Consider the following 21825-nt stretch of genomic DNA (forward strand, 5'->3'; position numbering starts at 1 on the left):
TCCCCTGAAAATCATACACAAAAAGAAAGGAATTATATATTGCATAAAGAAAAGTCTGTTTTAAAGACCATTTAAAAAAAAAAAAAAAAATATTGCTAAATATAATTTCTTATTTACTTTTGGGTTAAAAAACTTCAAAGGGAATGAAAATCTAACTTCTTCCATGTTTAAGTGCTATAATCGGGTCCCCGGTGCATCTACCAACCCAGAAAAAGTGAAAAAGGACAACCCAGTAACTTTGTTTTGGTAAGCCTTTCTGTGCAAACTTGTGAAAAAACAAGCCGCTCAGATTTCGCTCCCCTATTGACATAGGAAGGAGATCATATTACCGCCTCTTAATCTGCACGTTTCTACCCATGGCGCCGCCATTTTGTTTTCGCAATTGAGGCAAAGCTGCAAATGTAAGTATTTTTAAGTAATGCAATGTATTTCTTCTTTTCAGGTATAGCTCCACTTTCCGTGTGCTTTCCTTAAGCCTCTGTACGCTCTATAACTTTGTTAGCACAAACGGAAGTTGTTTTTGACAGATTTGTGTCGGTGTTACTTATGATTCGCCCACAAAACAGCTTAGACTACTAATGTGATGTAATTTTACACCAGACTGCTTCACAAACAACGCTGGATTTGCACAAAAGATGAACATGACGGCACATGCTAGTCGATGAGTTGAATCAACTCCACAGCAACTACATACATTTATCCACTAACCATTCAGAAACATCCAGATTCATTCTAAAAGTTCTTCCTTCTCTCCATCAGTGTCCGACTCCGGTTTGAACAATGTAAGGCTGAACACCGTTACTGACAATCCTCATTTTGGCTGCATGAGATTCTCCAGCTTTGTTGTTGTTGAGCAACCGAAGCGCGAGCTGTTAAAGCTCCGCCCTCTTCTGGAGCAGCAGCTCATTTGCATTTAAAGGGACACACATAAAAACACTGTGTTTTTTCTCACACACAAATAGGGGCAAATTTGACAAGCTATAATAAATGATCTGTGGGGTATTTTGAGCTGTAACTTCACAGACACATTCTGGGGACACCAGAGACTTAGATTTAAACAATAAGACTAAACGTGTTGAGCTATATAACAACAATTAGTTTTCTGGCTATAAATATATAAATAGTTGTTCCCTTGTCTATTAAAACATGTACTATATTAAAGCGTCTTTGGTGTTTCCATGGTTTCTACAAAATAAAACCAGAAATCGAGGGTAACGTGGGTATGACGCAATTGACAGGCGACCCGGAGCCTTGGTTAAAATTGCAATTTTCTCACGATTTACAAATAGTTGCAAACATTTGGGATATTGTAAGTACTCAAGGGAACTAAATATATAACACTGGCCTAGTGGTTTTTGGATATTTTACTAAAATTCTTACATATTTGGCACCTTTAAAAAACTTTAAATAATACTTTAAAATAAAAAATCTTATTCCTTCTTTTTATTTTTACGGTTAAATATGACCCAGACATGTTCTTGACAGCTTTCATTTTCATCCTAATAATGATCACACATACACACACTGCCCTATTTCTCAATTACCCTTTTTAAAAGATCGCCACCTTTGTAGAATGAAACATGAGTCTGTAATACACGGTTATAGCGCTGAGTCTTCAGACATGAGCTTCATAACATGACCTCGTTTGAGGCTGAGATTTTAACAGCCCTCGGAAATCAAGTGACGAATGACCTTTCACAGCGCTCAGCAGCATCCATCAGCCACCGCCTTAATACAGAATAATACTGAGCGGTCAGATAAACCGCCGGGCAGCGGCCTCTCGTCGGAGCCTGCAAATGCTGCATGATTTTTGAATTTATTCAATTAATTTTATATGTTCCGCTGTAAAAATAGCAAGGGAATTGGTTGTTCATATTTATCAATAGCCGTTGCGTAGCATCTGTTTAGAAAGGACTGGAAATGCTCCAAAACAAGCATCTGCTCGGTCGATTTCTGCCGCTCTCTGTTCAGAAGCTCAGTGTGTCGACTCGCTGATTGAGACCGCCATCCAAATACAATTACTGCTGAGTCATGGGAAAAACAGAGGGAAGAAAGAGCTGGTTCATTTTCCAGGATCCAGAGCAGCTCTCGCTCATCTGCTCTCCACAATTGTGCCAGCATTACTCATAGAGACAATCATAAAACTGCAGAGCTATTTTTAGTGCCGTCCAGCTTTTTATGTAGGTCAAAAATCTGAGGATTTCTCCTCAGGTGGGGTGAGACGTATGGGGTATCTCACCAGGGCTGGACTTGAGGAAAAATAAGGCAGAACAAGACAGAGCTTCACAACTGCCCTGATCTTGACTGATCATCCGAAGTCAACTAGCAATGTCAGAATCATGAATGAATTGTTCTTTTGAGTCGGTTCAAAGCACTCAAGAATTCAAGACATATTTGAGAACAAAATTGAGAACAACGGTCTCTTACAAATGTTTCTAATTGAGTCAAGAAACAAATCCAAGAATCAAGACTGTATGACAGTTTTATCAACACGTGTAAGAAACCAGTTGGTTTTAATAAACAGAATTATATTTAAACATGCTAGAACTTTTTCAATCAAGGATGTAAATTAATGTCAGTGTTATTTTATTTACTGTAAATGTATATTAGGTATGTATTTGGGTTTTTTAAATCATTTTATTTTGAACCTGACTTAAACAGCTCATACATGTTTTATTTTATATTTTATTTTACTTTAATATTTGATTTATTTTTATTTATTTAGTTTAGTGTATATTTTAGCTTTGTGTTTGTTTTATTTTAAATGTAGTTTTGTATTTTATTTATTTTATTATTTAATTTAGTTTTGTATTTATTTTTAAATGAATGTCAGTATTGTTTTATGTACATTTTAGGTATATTTAGTTTAAAAAATATACATATATACATATATATATATTATTTTACTTTATTTACTTTATTCCATTTTGTATATTATTTGTTGTTTAGTTTTGTAAATTAATTTATTTTATTTGTAATGTAGCTTTGTATTTAATTAAATTTTGTTTTGCTTTTATTATTATTATTTTTTTATTCTTTGATGGCAGTCAGGGAAAAATAAACTGTGAAACTCAGTGACGTTAAGCAAAGACAGCAGATTGCAAATGACATATTTCATCCGAGAAACTGCATGGGAATGCTAACGGATGGCTTTCTCCAGGTATTACAGACCCTTTGGTTGACACAGACCCAGAGTGTCGGCTGGTGAAGAAGTAAAGTTGGTTTTGCGTATTCCACTCTACACTGTAAAACTCAATAAGTTCAGAATACTCAAAACATTTGAGGAAACTTATTACCTCAAAACATTTAAGTTAACTAACTTATTTTTTTTAAGTTAGTAGAACTTAATTTTTTTGTGACAAGTGGGGCGGGGCCGAGAGCCGTGGAAGTGGAGCAATGCTAGTGTGGTGCACAGGTGTCTCTCATTAACAATCACATCACTGGCATTCCTTCGCTCCCACAGTTCTCAGCCTCGCCCTACTCAAGTACATATAGTTAATTTACATAAACATCACATTCAAATCTAGGTTAAATGTTAGTTAGCAAAAAACACATGCTATTATAATTATCAAAGAGACTGTCAATATATACTTGCATGTATATAATCAAACAACATACAGTATATGTGGTCTTAAAAGTTTTGCAGCCCATCCTCAACCTAACCACACAGTCTACTCTTCACCAGAATGGTAACCCTACAAAACTAACATAACAGAACCCCCTGTCAATCCCAACATAACACAACATTAAACACTAACTTATGTCTCCCTATGTTAATCTTATGCAAAAACACACAAAATAACACTTTATTTCAACATTTAGACAGTCTGATGCAAAGCATGCTGGGAATTAGAAATCTGCTGCAACTAAAACAATTTAGTTTACTTGAAATATGTCAGTGCAGTGAACTCAAAAGTAAAATAAAGTTTTAAATACTCATAACTGTTAATTTAACTGAACTAATTTGTTTAATTTAAGTTTGTCCTACTCAAACGAATTAAGTATTTTGAGCATTAGGGTTTACAGTGTAGTATTTCATTTCAATGTCACTCTTCATTTAGCTTTTCAAGACTCTTGAATATCATGTAAATTCAACCACCTTCAGTCCTTTTGTGAGTGGCAGCACTATCAGATCCTGTCTGTGTGGAAAGCACCGTGTCCTTGAGATGCCCTCTAGCTCATGAATGTATTTTTGAGAGAAAAATATTAATTCTACCTCTTGTAATTGACTGTGCTGTTAGTCGCAGTGGGGAATAGTGTCACAGTCAGCTGTGAGTTTAAAGGCATCATAAATCATCAAAAGCCTTGTGATGCTGTATGTGAAAAGATTTATGATCCTCAACACTGCTGCTTTCCTTTGCCCCTTTTTACACTATGCAGGACTTTGGTACATAATACGTGTATACAACTAACTTAAAGGGGACCTATAATGCCTCTTTCACAAGATGTAAAATAAGTCTCTGGTGTCTCCAGAATGTGTCTGTGAAGTTTCAGCTCAAAATACCCCACAGATCATTTATTATAGCTTGTCAAATTTGCCCCTATTTGGGTGTGAGCAAAAACACGCCATTTTTAGTGTGTGTCCCTTTAAATGCAAATGAGCTGCTGCTCGCAGCTGCTTTCCAGAAGAGGGCGGAGCTTTAACAGCTCAGGCTTCGGTTGTTGAACAACAACAAAGCTGGAGAATCTCACGCAGCCAAAATGTGGATTGTCAGTAACGGTGTTCAGCCTAAACGGTGTTCCAGACACACCAAGCCGACAGTTTTCTCAGCGTGTTCCGCACCATCGACTGAAGTTGGTCCTCAACGGCTTTTTTCAGCCGATTCAACGTTGAAACATCGTCGGAGCTCGGCGGTCCATTGGGCCATCTGATCATTCTGATTGGCTGGTCAGCTATTGCCAACTGCTGGTACGGAAAGGCATTTCTTCTTATGCAGAACAGCCATGCTACTTGGCCATTGGGTGTTGAGCATCGGTTTGGTGTGGCAGGGCAACTTTGGACCCAGACACTGTCGACATGAGCCAACCCTGCAGTCTGCTTTCATCGCCACTAGTTTGTCAGCTTGGTGTGTTCTGGGCTTTACATTGTTCAGTCGGACACTGATGGAGAGAATCAGGAAGAAGTTAGAACTTATAGAATGCGACTGGACATTTCTGAACATTACTTGGGCTATTTCTGAGAAGTTAAAAGTAACAAAGAAGCAACACCATTGTGTGATACTAATTATATACAACAATTCAGTGAACAAGAACTTAATATTCAGTAACTTACATTTTAGATAGGCTAAAATATTGGCAGATACATTTTTTGTTTATTTAAAAAAAAAAAAAAAAAAAGTTTCTGAATGAATCAGCGTTTTGAGCAAATCGGTTGAATGAATGATTCAGTGACTCGCTTGTGAAGACACTCACTTGATTCGTTCCTGAATGAATCTGTGTTTGATAACGAATCAGTTGAATCAATGATGCAATTATGAATACAGTCATTTGTCGACACCAACTGGCATCACAATGTGACTTTTCATCCACAACTATTCATCGACTATATAGTATATGTGTGTAGCATTCAAAAGTAAGTTTTTCCAATTATTTTTTGAATGAAATCTCTTCTGCTCACCAAAGCTGCATTTATTTGATCAAAAATACAGTGAAAATGGTAATATTGCAAAATATTACAAATTAAAAGAACTGTTTTCCATTTAAATATATTGTAAAATATAACTTATTCCTGTGATAAAAGCTGAATATTCAGCATCATTACTCCAGTCTTCAATGTCACATGATCCTTCAGAAATCATTCTAATATGATAATTTGATGCTCAAGAAACATTTCTTAGTTTTATCAATGTTGAAAACAGTTGTGCTGCTGTTTCATATTTCTGTAGAAACTGTGATACATATTGAAAATACAAACTAGTAAAAAATAGTTCACAATTTAATAACTTGCACTGCCTCTGAAAGGACTAGCATCATAAATGCCTCTTACTTTATGAACCTCTCAAGCCATCAAGCTCCATTTTTTTGCTTCATAATGACTACTTGTCGCTCTCCAATTAATCACCAATGGATAAAAAGTCTCTGCATTTCTTTCAATCATTAAATGTCCTGTTTCACTCAGAAATGTGTCACATTACAGAAGTGAAATGTGTTGCTAACGGCGTCTCATTCAGATCTATTAGCATATACTGCTAGCTCTTCTCATAACAACACTCTCTGATTTACTGTTGTCATAAAGAGACCCAGGGCCAATTAGATTTGTCTAGGTCATGTTCATGGATGGGTAATTTGCCAATGTACCTCTTAAGGCTGACTGGATGTCTTTTTCTCTCCTCCATGACTCAGTCGAGCATCAAAGTTAATTTGAGGTCAATCATAACCTCAGATTTCAGACTCACTCCAAGTCTGCTGGCAAGCGAACAGCCACAGCTGGGGTTTGATCTGCTCATGCCAAACCTGTGGCTGGTAACTACTGAGAAACCGAGTAATCTTCCTTAATCAATGCTAATATCTACAGGATATCAACTACAGGTTCAGGTACCTTAGTGAAGCTGCAGTGTCCCTATCTGAGTCGTTTACATGAGATTTTTTAATCTGATCAGGCTACACTGTAAAAAATATCTCCGTAAAATTTACGTTAAAAAAAATGGCAGCTGCGGTTGCCCGAACTTTACTGGAAAAAATATGGTAGCAACATATTAGGTTTTATGGAAAGGACTCAGACTACTGTCTATTTTACAGTTCAAAACCATATCATTTAAAGGTTTATATTGTAATAATTACACTAATAATTAACTGTTCATAACTGTTTACTTCACACAAAATTACGTTACATTTATGGTATAAAACCCAGCAGCTGTGGTTGTCAGAAATTTACCGTAAAAAATATGGTAGCAACATTTTAGGTTTTACAGATTTAACTTAAATGTACAGCAAAACAGATTAACAGATATAATGTTCATTTACCAGCCTATTGAAGTAATAATATCTGTTTGAGCCTTTGTAATATACTGAAAACCACCAAACCAACCACAGTGGTGATGAGAGTCACATGATGAATCAAAGTTCATCACAAGCTGAGAAGGACAATACTATTATGTAGAAGGTGCACACAGTGTCATTCACACAAACACCATTTTAAAATTGCAATAAACATTAATTTAACAGCATTAGATGTAACATAAAACCCTAATGTACATAACTTATTAGAAAAAACTAAGAAAAACTAAGTCAGTTGAACTGTCAATTTACGTTTTTTTCACTATAAATTATACAAAGACTTATTTTTCACTTCCAAAAAAATAAATAAATAAATAACATTATTTTACTATAAAATTACATTTTAATGTACCGTTAGATCTATTACAGTTATTCACTGTATGTAGAATGGAAACTTTCTGTAAACCAGTTAACTGTTTTTTCACCATAGCAGTGACTTTTACTGTTAAAATCATGATTTTTTTATAGTGTAGAAATTATATACCCAGTTAACAAAAGAAGAATATTTTACTAACATTCTCATTAAATGTCCTCTGAATGGTTAAAAAAGTCAATTTTTTTAGTTATTATTATTATTATTTTTTAAATTATTATTTATGTGAACGTCAAGGGAACATTCCATTTGATCATTTTGCAAACGTTATGGGAATGTTATTTTTGAATTTTCTCTGAACATTTAAATAATAATGAACATCCAGCTGAAATGTTTCAGGAAAAAAAAAAAAAAATCCATGAAGGATAAATAATGTTTCATTTTTAAACACCAGAACTTTTTTATGAACTTGTGTTCATAACTTTGAGAGAACCTTTTCAGAACGTTCTGAGCCGAAAGTTCTGAGAACGTTTCTTGTTAGCAAATATGCAAGACTAGAAAATGAATTGGATCAGATTATAAATAATTAACTAACTTCTTGTTCTAAAATCTTTTATTTTAAAGATGATAGGTGTCATTTAAAGACCCCCTGTGGTGAAAATCAAGTTTTTAATGTTCTTCATATGTCTGTGTGGTGTTTTAATATGCTTTAAGAAAAACCATGTGCAAATTCATCTGTCAACACCATTGCTGAGTATTTTCTCATTAAAACTGCAGTGATCTAAATACAGTTTTAAAAACACTGTTTGAAACTGTCTGTTTCATACTATTACAAACAAGTAACCAATCTCAACATGCGGGACAGGGCTTTTCTCCACTGACTTTCAATGATGCTGATTTTTAGAAGGCAGCTGTCTGACTCTGAGATGGCGAACGGGAACATGGTTTGGAAAACATTAGCAGCACATTATTATCTGTTTGATAATGTAATCAAGCAAAAGGCTAATTATTTTAATTACCGTTATGTATCTGACGTTGTAGAGAGAGATCCATAAAACGCACTACTATTTTGATACATCGACTTGTAGACAAACCTGTAATATTCACTCTTCCACTTCTTCTGAATCAGTCTCTGGTTCAGTCATATACGACTGAATTAAACCAATATTTCCACTTGCTATTGTGTATCATTTACTAGAGTTGACTGAGTGGATCAGGTAGTCCGAGCTGCTGTGATTGGGTGGAGGCGGGGACTAATTTGCATATTCATGTATCTGCATATACTAAATGAAGCAAGGGTGTAGAGTTACATTCAAGCTATTTTAAGGCATGAAGAAATCATTTTCACGGGAAAAAATTTTAAATGTGTAATTTTAGTGATCAAAGTCGAGTTTTAAAGGATAAAATTAACATCTGGACACTGTGATTCATGTTCATGTTAGCTTGAAGCCCTTGACCCAGGTGTACCGAGACTCATTTGTCTTTGTGTTGCTGTGTTTCAGGACAGCAGATGATTCAGCGACAGTGGGCACAGTGGTGGTGAGCCGACTGAAGATGGGTGAGATTGAGGATGGCGAGGTGGACCACATTACCGCCGACATGCACCAGAAAGTAAGCTGTGAATTACTAGCTACTAGCTCAACAGCACTAGTAGTTCAACTGCTTTCAAAACACAGTTTAGCTTAGGCCTTATATACAGATATTTATTGTGGTCGCACCATTCACAGATCAAATAAATGATTTTTGATTCATTTAGTCGTTCTTTAAATGCAATGTTTCAGTGTTGTTTGTTACTACGTTAACTATATTAACTACATGATAACTATGTTTTCAAGAGATTTGCTTTAATGTAGTTGAACTACAGTAAATTAAAAGTGGCTTGTGTCGTGAGAAGTTGCCATTTTTGTGCATGTGCATGCAGTTTGTAAGGGGTGGTAATAGAAAATCACATCTCAGGACATGTCTCCAGTCAAAGAGGGAAAGCAGAGGGAATATTGAGTGTGGCATCCCTGAAATTCAATTGCACAGTTGACTGAAGAGGTAAAGCATCTGTTTGGAGAGTGTTTATAGTGCATTTATACGCACACATTTCAGCTCTGCAGTACCTCTTGAACCTATTGGCGACGTCACTTCCTCGAGAATGATGTTATCAGGTTCACTTAGTTGTGCTATTGTGATTAAAGAAAAACAGTATGATTCACATCCTCTAAAATTGTTAGTTGAATATTTTATCCAGTGTATTTAGACATGAGCATGTGGATATGAGCCATATGTGTGTCTTCAGCCATTGCTGTCCTGTGTGTCAGGGAGAATTGAGCATTACTACGCTGACAGACAGCACGACACCCTTCATGTCCCCTTAACTCCATAACTTACACTGACACGACCATCAGCAGAACCCTTTAACCTTCATTAATCAGCATGAAAGAGACTGACAGAACATAAGGAAGAAAACCCTAAAGGGTGTGAGTATTATGGAGATGGATGTAGGGCATGAGAAAGGAAATGAAGGGTATTTAGATTGTGAACCATTAAGATTTGAATAGAGAATGCCTCCTAAATTACAGTGCCATTCCTGAATTTGAATTGAGGTAGCAAACAAGACTTGGAATTTAAATTTGAATAATTAAATGAAATGAATGGAACTGGCCATTTTATACTTGAAAAAGACTGTCAAGACAAACTTTGAATGTTGGATTGACCAAAGCTTGTCCGAAAGTTTGAATAGATTGTTTAATTTGCCAAGCTAACATTAGGGGCTTTCGCACCGGAGGAACGTTTTCATAGTTCCTACTATTGGGGGAAGCGCCCGGATTTTGCCATGTTTGCACTGCAGGAACTAGGAACGATTTTAGTTCAAGGAACTACTTTTGAGGGAACTAAATTAGCTCTTACTTCAGAGTAGGGTCTAAACCATCACAGTAGGAGCGACCAGCGACGCAAGTGTATGTTGATTAGCCGAATGCACGCAAAACACGGCACCAGCCATTTTTAAAAAAGCCATGTACACAGGTTATAGCTTATATATTTACTCCACAAACCAACTCTACGAACATGGAAAACAATGATAGATGGACCTCTAAACCTTTACGCTAAAATCCATTGAAACTTTGAACCAAAGCAAAACATGATTATGTACTTCTACTCAGCGACATTGGGCAAATAATTTTCAATACACTGTCTTACTTTTTTTGTATAACTGTTCTATCTAATAACATATTAGACAGAACTGTTAAAGAGATCATAAACAACTGGAGGATGTGATCGCTTTATGCGGATTTCGTCACTTCCTACTGCCGGTGCAAATGAAACCAGGAAAACGGCCCTAGGGGAACATTAGTTATTGGGGAACCACCCTGGTGACTAGTTCCTTCCTTTAACCAAGTTCCTAGAAAGCCCCTATAATACACTTTTAATTTTTCAGTTTTAAATACCCATAAATACATTTTATCATACACAAGCTTTTTAAGTAACAGTTGTTTTTTTGTTTATTTATAGTTTTGTATATTTTTTTATATTTTTATTTATACATTTATTAAGATTTTTATTGTTTATGTATCATTATATTCATTTTTTTTTTATGAACTACGGTGGAAGAACATTTCATTTCCTAAATTACTTAATCAATCTTTAAGATAGATAAAATGATAGATAAAACGATAGATAGATAGATAGATAGATAGATAGATAGATAGATAGATAGATAGACACAGAGACAGATAGATAGATAGACACACAGACAGATAGATAGATAGACACACAGACAGATAGATAGATAGATAGATAGATAGATAGATAGATAGATAGATAGATAGATAGATAGATAGATAGATAGATAGATAGATAGATAGATAGATAGATAGATAGATAGACACAGAGACAGATAGATAGATAGACACACAGACAGATAGATAGATAGACACACAGACAGATAGATAGATAGATAGATAGATAGATAGATAGATAGATAGATAGATAGATAGATAGATAGATAGATAGATAGATAGACACAGAGACAGATAGATAGATAGACACACAGACAGATAGATAGATAGATAGATAGATAGATAGATAGATAGATAGACACAGAGACAGATAGATAGATAGACACACAGACAGATAGATAGATAGATAGATAGATAGATAGATAGATAGATAGATAGATACACAGATAGATAAATATGTGAACACTGTGACCTCAGTGTGTTTCCCTACCGTCCACCACAGTGACCCTCTGTACGTGTGTGTATATATTTGCTTAACCACTGTGTTCAGACATGTTCTATTGTGTTACACTGTTAATTTAAGTTTAAGTTATGTTGTAATATTTGATAGCATTATAATATTTTATATTATTTTCTTCTATTATACAGATGTTTTGTTATTGTTATATGTATGCTTTGGCAATATTGTATGATTTACAGTCATGCCAATAAAGCAATTTTTGAATTTGAATTTGAATATAGATAGATAGATAGATAGATAGATAGATAGATAGATAGATAGATAGATAGATAGATAGATAGATAGATAGATAGATAGACACACAGATAGATAGACACACAGATAGATAGATAGATAGATAGATAGATAGATAGATAGATAGATAGATAGATAGATAGATAGATAGATAGATAGATAGATAGACAGATATAGACACACAGATAGATAGATATAGACACACAGCTAGATAGATAGATAGATAGATAGATAGATAGATAGATAGATAGATAGATAGATAGATAGATAGATAGATAGATAGACACACAGATAGATAGATAGATAGATAGATAGATAGATAGATAGATAGATAGATAGATAGATATAGAGACACACAGATAGATAGATAGATAGATAGATAGATAGATAGATAGATAGATAGATAGATAGATAGATAGATAGATAGATAGATAGATATAGAGACACACAGATAGATAGATAGATAGATAGATAGATAGATAGATAGATAGATAGATATAGAGACACACAGATAGATAGATAGATAGATAGATAGATAGATAGATAGATAGATAGATAGATAGATAGATAGATAGATAGATAGATAGATAGATATAGAGACACACAGATAGATAGATAGATAGATAGATAGATAGATAGATAGATAGATAGATAGATATAGAGACACACAGATAGATAGATAGATAGATAGATAGATAGATAGATAGATAGATAGATAGATAGATAGATAGATAGATAGATAGATAGATAGATAGATAGATAGATAGATAGATAGATAGATAGATAGATAGATAGATAGATAGATATAGAGACACACAGATAGATAGATAGACACACAGATAGTTAGATATAGAGACACACAGATAGATAGATAGATAGATAGATAGATAGATAGATAGATAGATAGATAGATAGATAGATAGATAGATAGATAGATAGATAGATAGATAGATATTTCATTCAAACTGGAAAATTTATTGCACAATAGGTCTTTTTGTTCTTTACTGTAACAAGTGTCTGTCTATTTATTGACTCAGAGCCGTTGTGGTTTTATTTGATCTGTGGGCTTCAGAAGTGATTCACTTTGTTCTTCATGAGGGAATGTGGGTCAGGGCTGATGTATGTTTGAGTAGGATCTGATCTGCCACAGAACATGACTGTTCATAAAACATGGGCCGATTGTGACTGTTTTTTTGGGGGGCTTTTTTTTTTTTGAGCTGTGTGCCAAGAACTGTCTGGAAACTCTCATAGACCCATTCAAGGTCATGAGACCTAATGAGACGTGAAGACTCATCCGTCATCACACTAAACCGGGGTATGCATTTCAAGTGATTAGGCCACAAGCGCCGTGGGTGATGTTGATGGAGGATCGTGTTTGTCTTGAGCTGCCGTGAGGGTCTCTCCTCTCCTGTATTGCTTACATTGGCGCTCGGGGATACTTGGAGAACTCCTCTATTATCTGAGCAGTGGTGCAGGTGACAGCTTGTCACCATTCGTTCGGCTCATGAGACGGAGAGAGAGAGTCACCGGATGCTGTCGCCAACTCTGATGTCGTTGGTCGTATTTAAAGTAGTAGTCATTATGTTGACGTCTAATAATCAGTGACAAATGATCTTCAATCTCAAATGCACAATCTTGTTTTTTTCCCACAGTGCACGCTGGTGTACGAGTCGCCACACGGAACCAATAATGACAAAGATAACGGACCAATAATGAATGCTGGTGAGTTGAAGAATGCTTTATATGTTTTGGTGTTTTGCTTTTTGTGGTTTAATATGGCGTTATTTTCATCAGAACATTATTGTAACACAAGAGCACATAAATGTAAGGCGCAAGCGTGAATCTCTCCACTCACACGCGGATTTCCTTTGCTCTCACACAAAACCGGACGTGCGCTCTCAAATATACAGTGCTCTCTTATGAACTGCCTCTCCTCTCGCTCAGATATTGCATGTGCGTGTTCAAACTGTGTCCTGTGCACTCGCAAATCTCTCCATGCTCTTGTACTAGAGATAATTCGATCTGAACCTTCAAACACCATCAAAAATGATCAACCAATCAGAATAGATGACTTATCGATGAAAATGCTACGTGGAATCTTATTGGCGAGCTGCACCTGGAATTCTTCTGACAATCAAAGATCTGAAGAACCTTTTTCCAGGTTCCATCGAAGTTAAAGGTTCTTCATGGAACCATTGATGCCAGTAAAGAACCATTATTTTTAAGAGCAGAGTTTAATGTAATGGAATCTTTCCAATTTATGTTATTAAGATGTATTTCGAGATGGCCATCAATGGTAAATGGAGATGCTTTGTGCAGCCATCAGCGGTTATTGGGTCATGCTAACCAGCCAAGCCTTGATCCCATGATTCATACAGAATTCACTGATACATATGATGTAATTTCCTATATAAGAATATTTTATTGCTCAGGACTGGTTCTTCACTTTCTTTCAAAGAGTTATATTTCATTTATGAATCAACTTTGTCTCAGACGTTTCTTGTGGAATTCTTTAGAAGAAATACAAAATGAGGCAATTGTTGAAATACAGTCAAACTATAGAGCTATAAATGAATGTAGATAACAGCTCAGATCATTCAGGCTTCAGAGAATCTGATGAGAAATTTATGAGTTCATATTGAGTTCGTAGGCTTTTGTCTTGGCAGATTTGCGCAGTTTGTGATCTCTTCTGAAACTCTAGAGATGATGCATGAGGTCTTTTTCTCTGGAAAGCAGGAGTAAACATCTCCGTTTGCTCGCTGTTTCATCTCTTTGCTGTCAAGGAAGCGTCTTACTGTAAAATTTGGTTATGATTGGTTATGAGTATGTTCACCCAAGAAGTGACTCTTTCTAAAGCATGATGAGAGGATGAGTTTCGTTTTCTTAATTTTAACACAAATTATAGTGTCAGTTCGCCTATGTTCTTCAGTGTTTATTCCTAGACTTTTTCAGGCCGAATTTCATACTCTAGGGAAATTTTGTTGGAATAAATGGTACTTTAAAAAAGAAAAAAAAAAGACTAAATATTTAATCAAAAATAGTGTTGTTTTAAATTAGCATTTTTGTTTATAGTATTCTTGGGTCCAATTATGTTGGTAAACAATGAAATAATCAGTAATGGAATCGTTAAGTAGAATCGGAAGCAGAATTGTTCAATTCCATTTGATTCCCATCTGTATTGTTGAGATCATGAAGTGGATTCGGCGGCGTCTGATTGCTGAACATTGTGATTGCTGTGCTTAAATAACTGACAGCAGTGGTGTGAAGTGTGGCTCATTAGCTTAATTACCTCAGGTAACGCAGCAGGATAAACAGTATTGGGAGAATTGTTAAAGACATCAGCTTTTATGCCATTTCAATTTAGTGAATATAAATTAGTTTTGCACCATAAGGAAAAGAGAGTTTGAATGTGTCGAATTGTTTTGGCACGTTATTAGAGAGTGAATAGACCCAAAGTCTCTGAAAGTTCCCTGAGAAACAAAGACTGTAGAAGGTCATTTCTTTATTTATGAGCTGCTGTGATGTGATGGATGGAGGTGAAGTCAGGAATGGCAGACGGATCTCTCCAGAAGTCCAGGGTGTTTGGTGTTATCATTGTATCTGATGTTTCTTAGTGTTTATTTGCTGGTGCTGTAACGTCGTTGATGGCTGTTGTTTTAGTCATGCAGCTTCTTGTCAAAATATGTTAGTCTCTGCTACTTCTGTAAGACTGACTAATGAAATTTGTGCCCGTCACCCCAACCCCTGGACATCCACTGTGCTGCAACACTAACGCAGCGCAAAGTCATTTCCCTAAGAGCTTGAGCAGGCACAGATGCTGCGATCTGATTGGTCGTCGGATTAGAGGGCAAACGGGAGGGCGGAGACAGAGGTTAATCCTGTTCTGTGCACAGCGCTGGATGAGAGAGTTTGTGTCCAGTTCTACTCCTCTGGAGGTCACGCGTCCATCTGTCTTCACTCGACATCCTCGGCGTACTACCTTTCTGTACTTTCTGCTTCCATTAAGGACAACTAACAATGTTTTTGTGGTCATGAACATTTTTAAGTAAAAAGGAAAGCACATGTATGTTTTCAGTGGGATCTTTGATTTGATTTAATCCAACAATTTTCATTAGTTAAAAAGTTGTAAATAAACATGATTTTTTTTTTTTTTTTTTTTTTTTGGTGTGTCCTCTTTTTGCACTCAAGCTGAGGTATTGTCACAAATTTGCCTAAATAGTGCAGAATCTTAAAATATTTCAAGAATTCCTCTTCATTTTACCATGTCTGAAACTTTATTTTCAGGTTTTTAAAAAAAATAAATCCCAGATTTTCAGTGAGATTACAGACTTTCGGATCCCAAAACAGTTAAAGGGATAGTTAGTAGGGAAATTGTCATCATTTACTCACCCTTATGTTGTTCCAAACCTACTTTCGTTCATCTTCGAAAAACAAATGAAGGTATTTTAAATGAAATCAAAGAGATTTCTGTCCCTCTGTTGACAGTCTACGCAACTACTACTTTAATGCTTCAAAAAGTTCGTGGAGAGATCGTAAAACTAATCCATATGAACTGAGTGGTATAGTCCAAATTTTCTGAAGAGACATGATTGCTTTATATGATGAACAGATTGAATTTAGACTTTTATTCACATATAAACATTGATCAGCGAACATAAAAAGAAGATAAACTGAATCTGCTTGAGGCGCGAGAACAAACCTCATTGGTTCTTGCAGAATCCCAAACGTACAAAATAGGTTAATACAATAAATACAGTATAATACAATAAATGTTAATACAATAAATTAAGTATACACTAGTATAGATTATTTCAACATTATAACATATAATAGTACTTAATAGAGGGGCTACAGTACAGACTTGTTTACAATTGGCTACCATTCATGCTAGGTTCATTTTATGATAGTTTTATTTTTCTTACTGTTAAGACATTATTTTTTTTAATGTAAGCCAGACTATTCCATTGCAAACGGTGTATACCCACATGATGGATCAGAGCCCCTCATTTAAAGGATTAGTTCACTTTCAAATAAAATTTTCCTGATAATTTACTCACCCCTGTGTCATCCAAGATGTCTTTCTTTCTTTTAAAAAGAAATTAAGGTTTTTGATGAAAACATTCCAGGATTATTCTCCTTATAATGGACTTCAATGGCCTCCAAACAGTTGAAGGTCAAAATTCACTGTACTTTGTAAACACATCTCTCACTTAAAGTAAACTAATCCTTTAAGCTCTTACTGGAGTTTTTCCCATGTGGATTTCATAGGAATCTCATGCTACAACCACGACGATCAAAAATGGTGAAAACGGCCCCTATTTAAGCAACTCAAGCATTAAAAAAAGTGTAGAGTAAATGCTCAAGTGACACTTGCAGATTTCCACTCAGAAATCTGAGTGCACAGCCTGCTGGGTGTGTGTCCTGCTCCGTCGACTCGCTTGTGGAGCGAAGCCTTGACGAGAAGCATGATTTCATGCTGTAGAGGAAATAACTTCTCCTGCCGCCGCCTCACCGCTGATAAGAACATTAAACACGTTCCGCGGTCTCATTCACGGCTATCTAGAAATGCTTTCCCCTCCGTCTCTCTTCATAGGACTTAGTTATCAGGTCTTAAAGCAGTTTTAATAGCGAAGTGGAAAGTAGAAGGCACTCTTTAAAAGCTAGGATAGAGTATAAACATGTTTCAGACGACAAAAAATCACCATGAAAGTGTGCACACGTGTGCTACTGTATATTCCCAAGTCTTCTGAAATCACACAGTGGCTTTATGTAAGGAACTGGCTGAAATTTAAGTCATTATTCACTGTACTTTGTAAACACATCTCTCACTTAATGTTCCTTTCTCTCTCTCTCTCTCTCTCTCTCTCTCTCTCTCTCTCTCTCTCTCTCTCCATCAGTGTTTAAGAACGCGGTGTGTAAGGTGTACAGGTTTCAGACGGTGGACAGTAAATGGATGTTGGTGCGGGAACAGATGGCGGAGTGCACACTGTCCTTCAGCGTCCCGAAGCAGCTCATCGCCCTCTACATTCAGGAGGACACCTGCAGGTAAGATTCAGACCGATGAGAGGACTGCTGGGAAACAGGACAGGAGGAAGTAGTGAAAGAGGCAAGATCATTAAAGGAACACTCCACTTTCTTTGAAAATAGGCTCATTTTCCAACTCCCCTAGAGTTAAACAGTTGAGTTTTACCGTTTTAGAAACCATTCAGCCGATCTCTGGGTCTGCCGGTACCACTTTTAGCATAGCTTAGCATAGTTCATTGAATCTGGTACAGGATACCCATGGTACAGCAGCAAAGTTCCTTGATTATTACACCAGAATGGGAGTACAGTTCCTAGTCACACTGTAAAAAAATCCCAGTAAAATTTACGGTAAAAAAACGGCAGTTGTGGTTGCCAGAACTTTACCGTAAAAAAATACAGTAGCAACGTAAAAAAAAAATCTTTTAAATTTATGGTAAAATTTCATTAAATGATATAATGTTAATTTACCAACCTAATGAAGTACTAATATCTGTTTTGTACCTTTATAATACACTGACAGTCACCAAACACAGTGGTGATAAGAGTCACATGATGAATCAAAGTTCATCACGAGTAGGACAACACTAACATATATAAGGTGCACAAAGTGTCATTCACACACACACTAAACACCATAATGGTAACATGCATGACATTTTAAAAATGCAATAAACATTAATTCAACAACATTAGATGTTACATAAGACCCTAATGTACATAACTGATTAGAAAAAAAATGAGAAAAACTAAGAAGAAACAGAGTTATTTCAACGAAAATATATCAAATGTGAAGTGTCACGCAGGGAATTGTGGGAATGTCAATTTATGGTTTTTCACTGTAAATTTTACAATGAATTGTTATTTTTCACTTCCAAAAACTGTGAATTTAACGGTATTTTACCGTAAAATTACATTAAATGTACCGTTAGATCTATTACAGTTATTCACGTATATAGTACGGAAACTTTCTGTAAACCAATTGACAGTGTTTCACTGCAGCATTTTTACAGTCTTTTACTGTTAAAATCACGGTCATTTTTTACAGTGCATATCGGCCTAGGAAATCGCAACTTTTCATTTTCCGTCGGTCTTGGTACACGATGTAACTACAGAAGAGTCGAGTTTTAAATAGGAAAAATATCTAAACTCTTTGGTCATTTCTGAACGAGATGCTAATGGTCTAATCAGATTCAATGAACTATGCTAAGCTATGCTAAAAGTGGTACCGCCAGACCCGAAGATGGGCTGAATGGATTCGAAAACGGTAAAACTCAACTGTTTAACTCTAGGGGAGTTGGAAAATGAGCCTATTGTCAAAAAAAAAGTGGAGTGTTCCTTTAAAGCTACACCAAAGGTTTTACACCCAATTGAACGAGACTTGGGTGTAACATAAGGAGTTAAAGTGCCTACTGCATAATGATGTTTATTGCAGTATTTTGATAGTGACAGTGACAGTGTAGTATTACTGTGAAATTAATATATTGAAAATTAGATTTATTTATGTGGAAGAATAAAACCTACTGTACTGAACTACATGAACAGCTTGTACTTGCATTTTAATAGTGACATTTTTAGCATTTGAAGAGTTTGGTTCCAAAACGCTATAAATCAATTTTGATTAATTTGAGTAAAAAGGTGTTTTCCTTACCAAGAAAGCACTAAGATGAAAACCACTATTTTCTGTTTCAAACTATCACATAGCATCTTTTAGTTATAAAAACATCAAAAATTCAAATCTAGATTTTGATTTTCAAAGCTTTATTATAAAAGTCGATTATTTTTTTTCCCCAAAATGCAATAAATCCATGACACATTTTTTTTTTCTTTCCAAAATGCAATTATTCCATCAATATGAAAGTTAGTTTTCATATTGAAAATACACAACAAAGTAAGTTGATCTACATATATGACAGCCTCTGAACTTTGTCAATACTAATCTTATATACAGTCATTTGACTAAAAATACATTCAGCCGCCACTCCCAAAATGAATTCAACGAGTCATCTTATAAATGAATTATGTCTCTGTTTGTCATTACCGATTTAAAGAGTATCTGGCGCCACCGCACGGTTAAAATAAACACATTTGCCGAGTATATTGGTATTAAAAATGGCTTTTAAAAACTGTTCATGATTCAGTTTTGTGGACTGCGACAGAAGTTTGATGCTGTCGTGGAACAAGCAACAGCTTGACCGAGTGCCTCATCTTCTTTTCTCCTCACATAAATGATTACATTTCGATGACTTACATTTCTTCCCCACCGCAGAAACCACCACAGGTTCATCAGTGCCGTCAAAATTATTCATTTTTCTGTTTTTGTTGATCACAAGTACAAAGTAGTTAAGGAAAACTAGGATGCCGGGTGTATACAGTGCCACCGCCATTACTGTTTAGTGCATGGAATGGTGCGCTGTGATTGGTTGAGCGGATATACCACATTCTGCAGAGAAAGGAGACTGGCGTTTATCACATTTTGGAAAGAAAGGGAGAAAACATGACAGAATAACACAACGGATATCGCATTTTGTGCAAATTTAATAAATGGCTTTTCAATACCGACCAGATACAGTACTGATTTTGGCGGAAAAAATTGTGTTTATTTTGGAACCAAACTCTTCTTTTGTAGTGCATTTTTTAAATCTGCTGTGTAAATCATATGAAAGTCCCACTACAAACAAAATGGCGGCTGAAGTATCATGACCTCATCTCGTAAGATCCCTGGCGATGCCCGCTCCTAGAAGAACCGGTTCAAGTGCAGGTTGTGCAAAGCTGGAATTGTTTGGAAGAACGAGTGAGACACAAAAGGCAGTAGGAGTGAGATGCCGTGTGCTTGTCAAGCGATGGTTTATTTCAGAGATGGAAATGGCTGTTTTAGAGCTATACTTAGCCTGCACTAAATTATTCAAGGATGTTTAACACTTCAAAGGAGAGCGCCTGTCCTCTCTCTCGGAAACTCAACCACCTCTCCCTCTCTTGCTTTTCTTTCATTTTACCTTTGCTTTCTCTCCTGCCTCCATCTCGTTGCGGGAGCACTGTTACCTGAGCGTTAAAGACAAAATCTAAAAGAGAATCGAGCCGCGTGGAATCGCGAGGTGAAAAGAACAAGGGCTTGTTGTGGGAAACCTTTAGTGGAAAGGTTTCTGAAGCACAGCAGTTGATAATACATCATTATGTCTTCATATGGTGCAACAGGAGATGTTTTGCTGTTTATGATGATTTTACTGACAGTCGATGGTAGACAGAATGTGTTAGGAAGTGAGCACCACAGCTCATTGATGTGATCGGAACTGAATCGAGAAGTTCCATTTTTATTACCCTTTATAACCCTTTTTAAGACCCTAGTTTGAAAGTAGGGAAATTCATATGTCTAGAAGTGTAGTATTGTGTTTATGATCATATATATTAGGGGATGCACTGAATATTCAGCCACCGAAAATTTTCAGTCGAAAATGGCCCAAAAGTGCATTTTCGGTTTTCGGCCAAAATACTTTATCACCGAAACAGCCGAAAAGTTGTGATGACGCAAACAGAAACCATGAGATCAGCTCCTCTGATGCATCTGTAGCGGACGTTATTCCTTTAATCGCAGCACTAAAGCATCTCCTAAGTGACGTGGTTGAGACGGACCACGGAGTGAAAACAATGAAAGTACACTCTTAGAGTCGGTCAGCACACGTTTCACTGAGATCTATTCGGATCCTCTGCACTTCATCGCGACTGTACTTGATCCGCGTTATAAAGACCATTACTTTGATGCGGAAATATAACAGCGCGCACGAGAAATGATCCAGGCCGCGATGGATGCGGAGAACCTGTGTGGAGAGACGGAGCAGCACCCAGGAGAAGGAGATCAGAGCGCAGAAAAAAAACTTGTCTCTCTGCACCCTTGTTGTCTGATATGTTCAGTGAAATCCTGCAAGAAATATTTACTAAAATGTTTAACTTGACCCCACTCATGTGTACATTAAATAATAATGTACAGGACATTATTATTTAATGTACACATGAGTGGG

The 21825-nt window shown here is 36.1% G+C and overlaps 1 protein-coding gene across 6 annotated transcripts in view; it reads left to right on the forward strand.

Moving 5' to 3' along the window:
• The window catches only part of inpp4b (inositol polyphosphate-4-phosphatase type II B), a 208034-nt gene that overhangs the window by 74379 nt on the left and 111830 nt on the right, over positions 1-21825 (forward strand). For all 6 annotated transcript variants that reach the window (XM_067404889.1, XM_067404894.1, XM_067404890.1 and 3 more), the window contains 3 exons: positions 8812-8920; positions 13441-13510; positions 17686-17833. In XM_067404889.1, coding sequence (XP_067260990.1) covers positions 8812-8920; positions 13441-13510; positions 17686-17833 — 327 coding nt within the window. The remainder of the gene's footprint in view (positions 1-8811; positions 8921-13440; positions 13511-17685; positions 17834-21825) is intronic.

The sequence above is a fragment of the Chanodichthys erythropterus genome, chromosome 12 (genome assembly GCF_024489055.1).
Source record: "Chanodichthys erythropterus isolate Z2021 chromosome 12, ASM2448905v1, whole genome shotgun sequence".
Classification (NCBI taxonomy): domain Eukaryota; kingdom Metazoa; phylum Chordata; class Actinopteri; order Cypriniformes; family Xenocyprididae; genus Chanodichthys; species Chanodichthys erythropterus.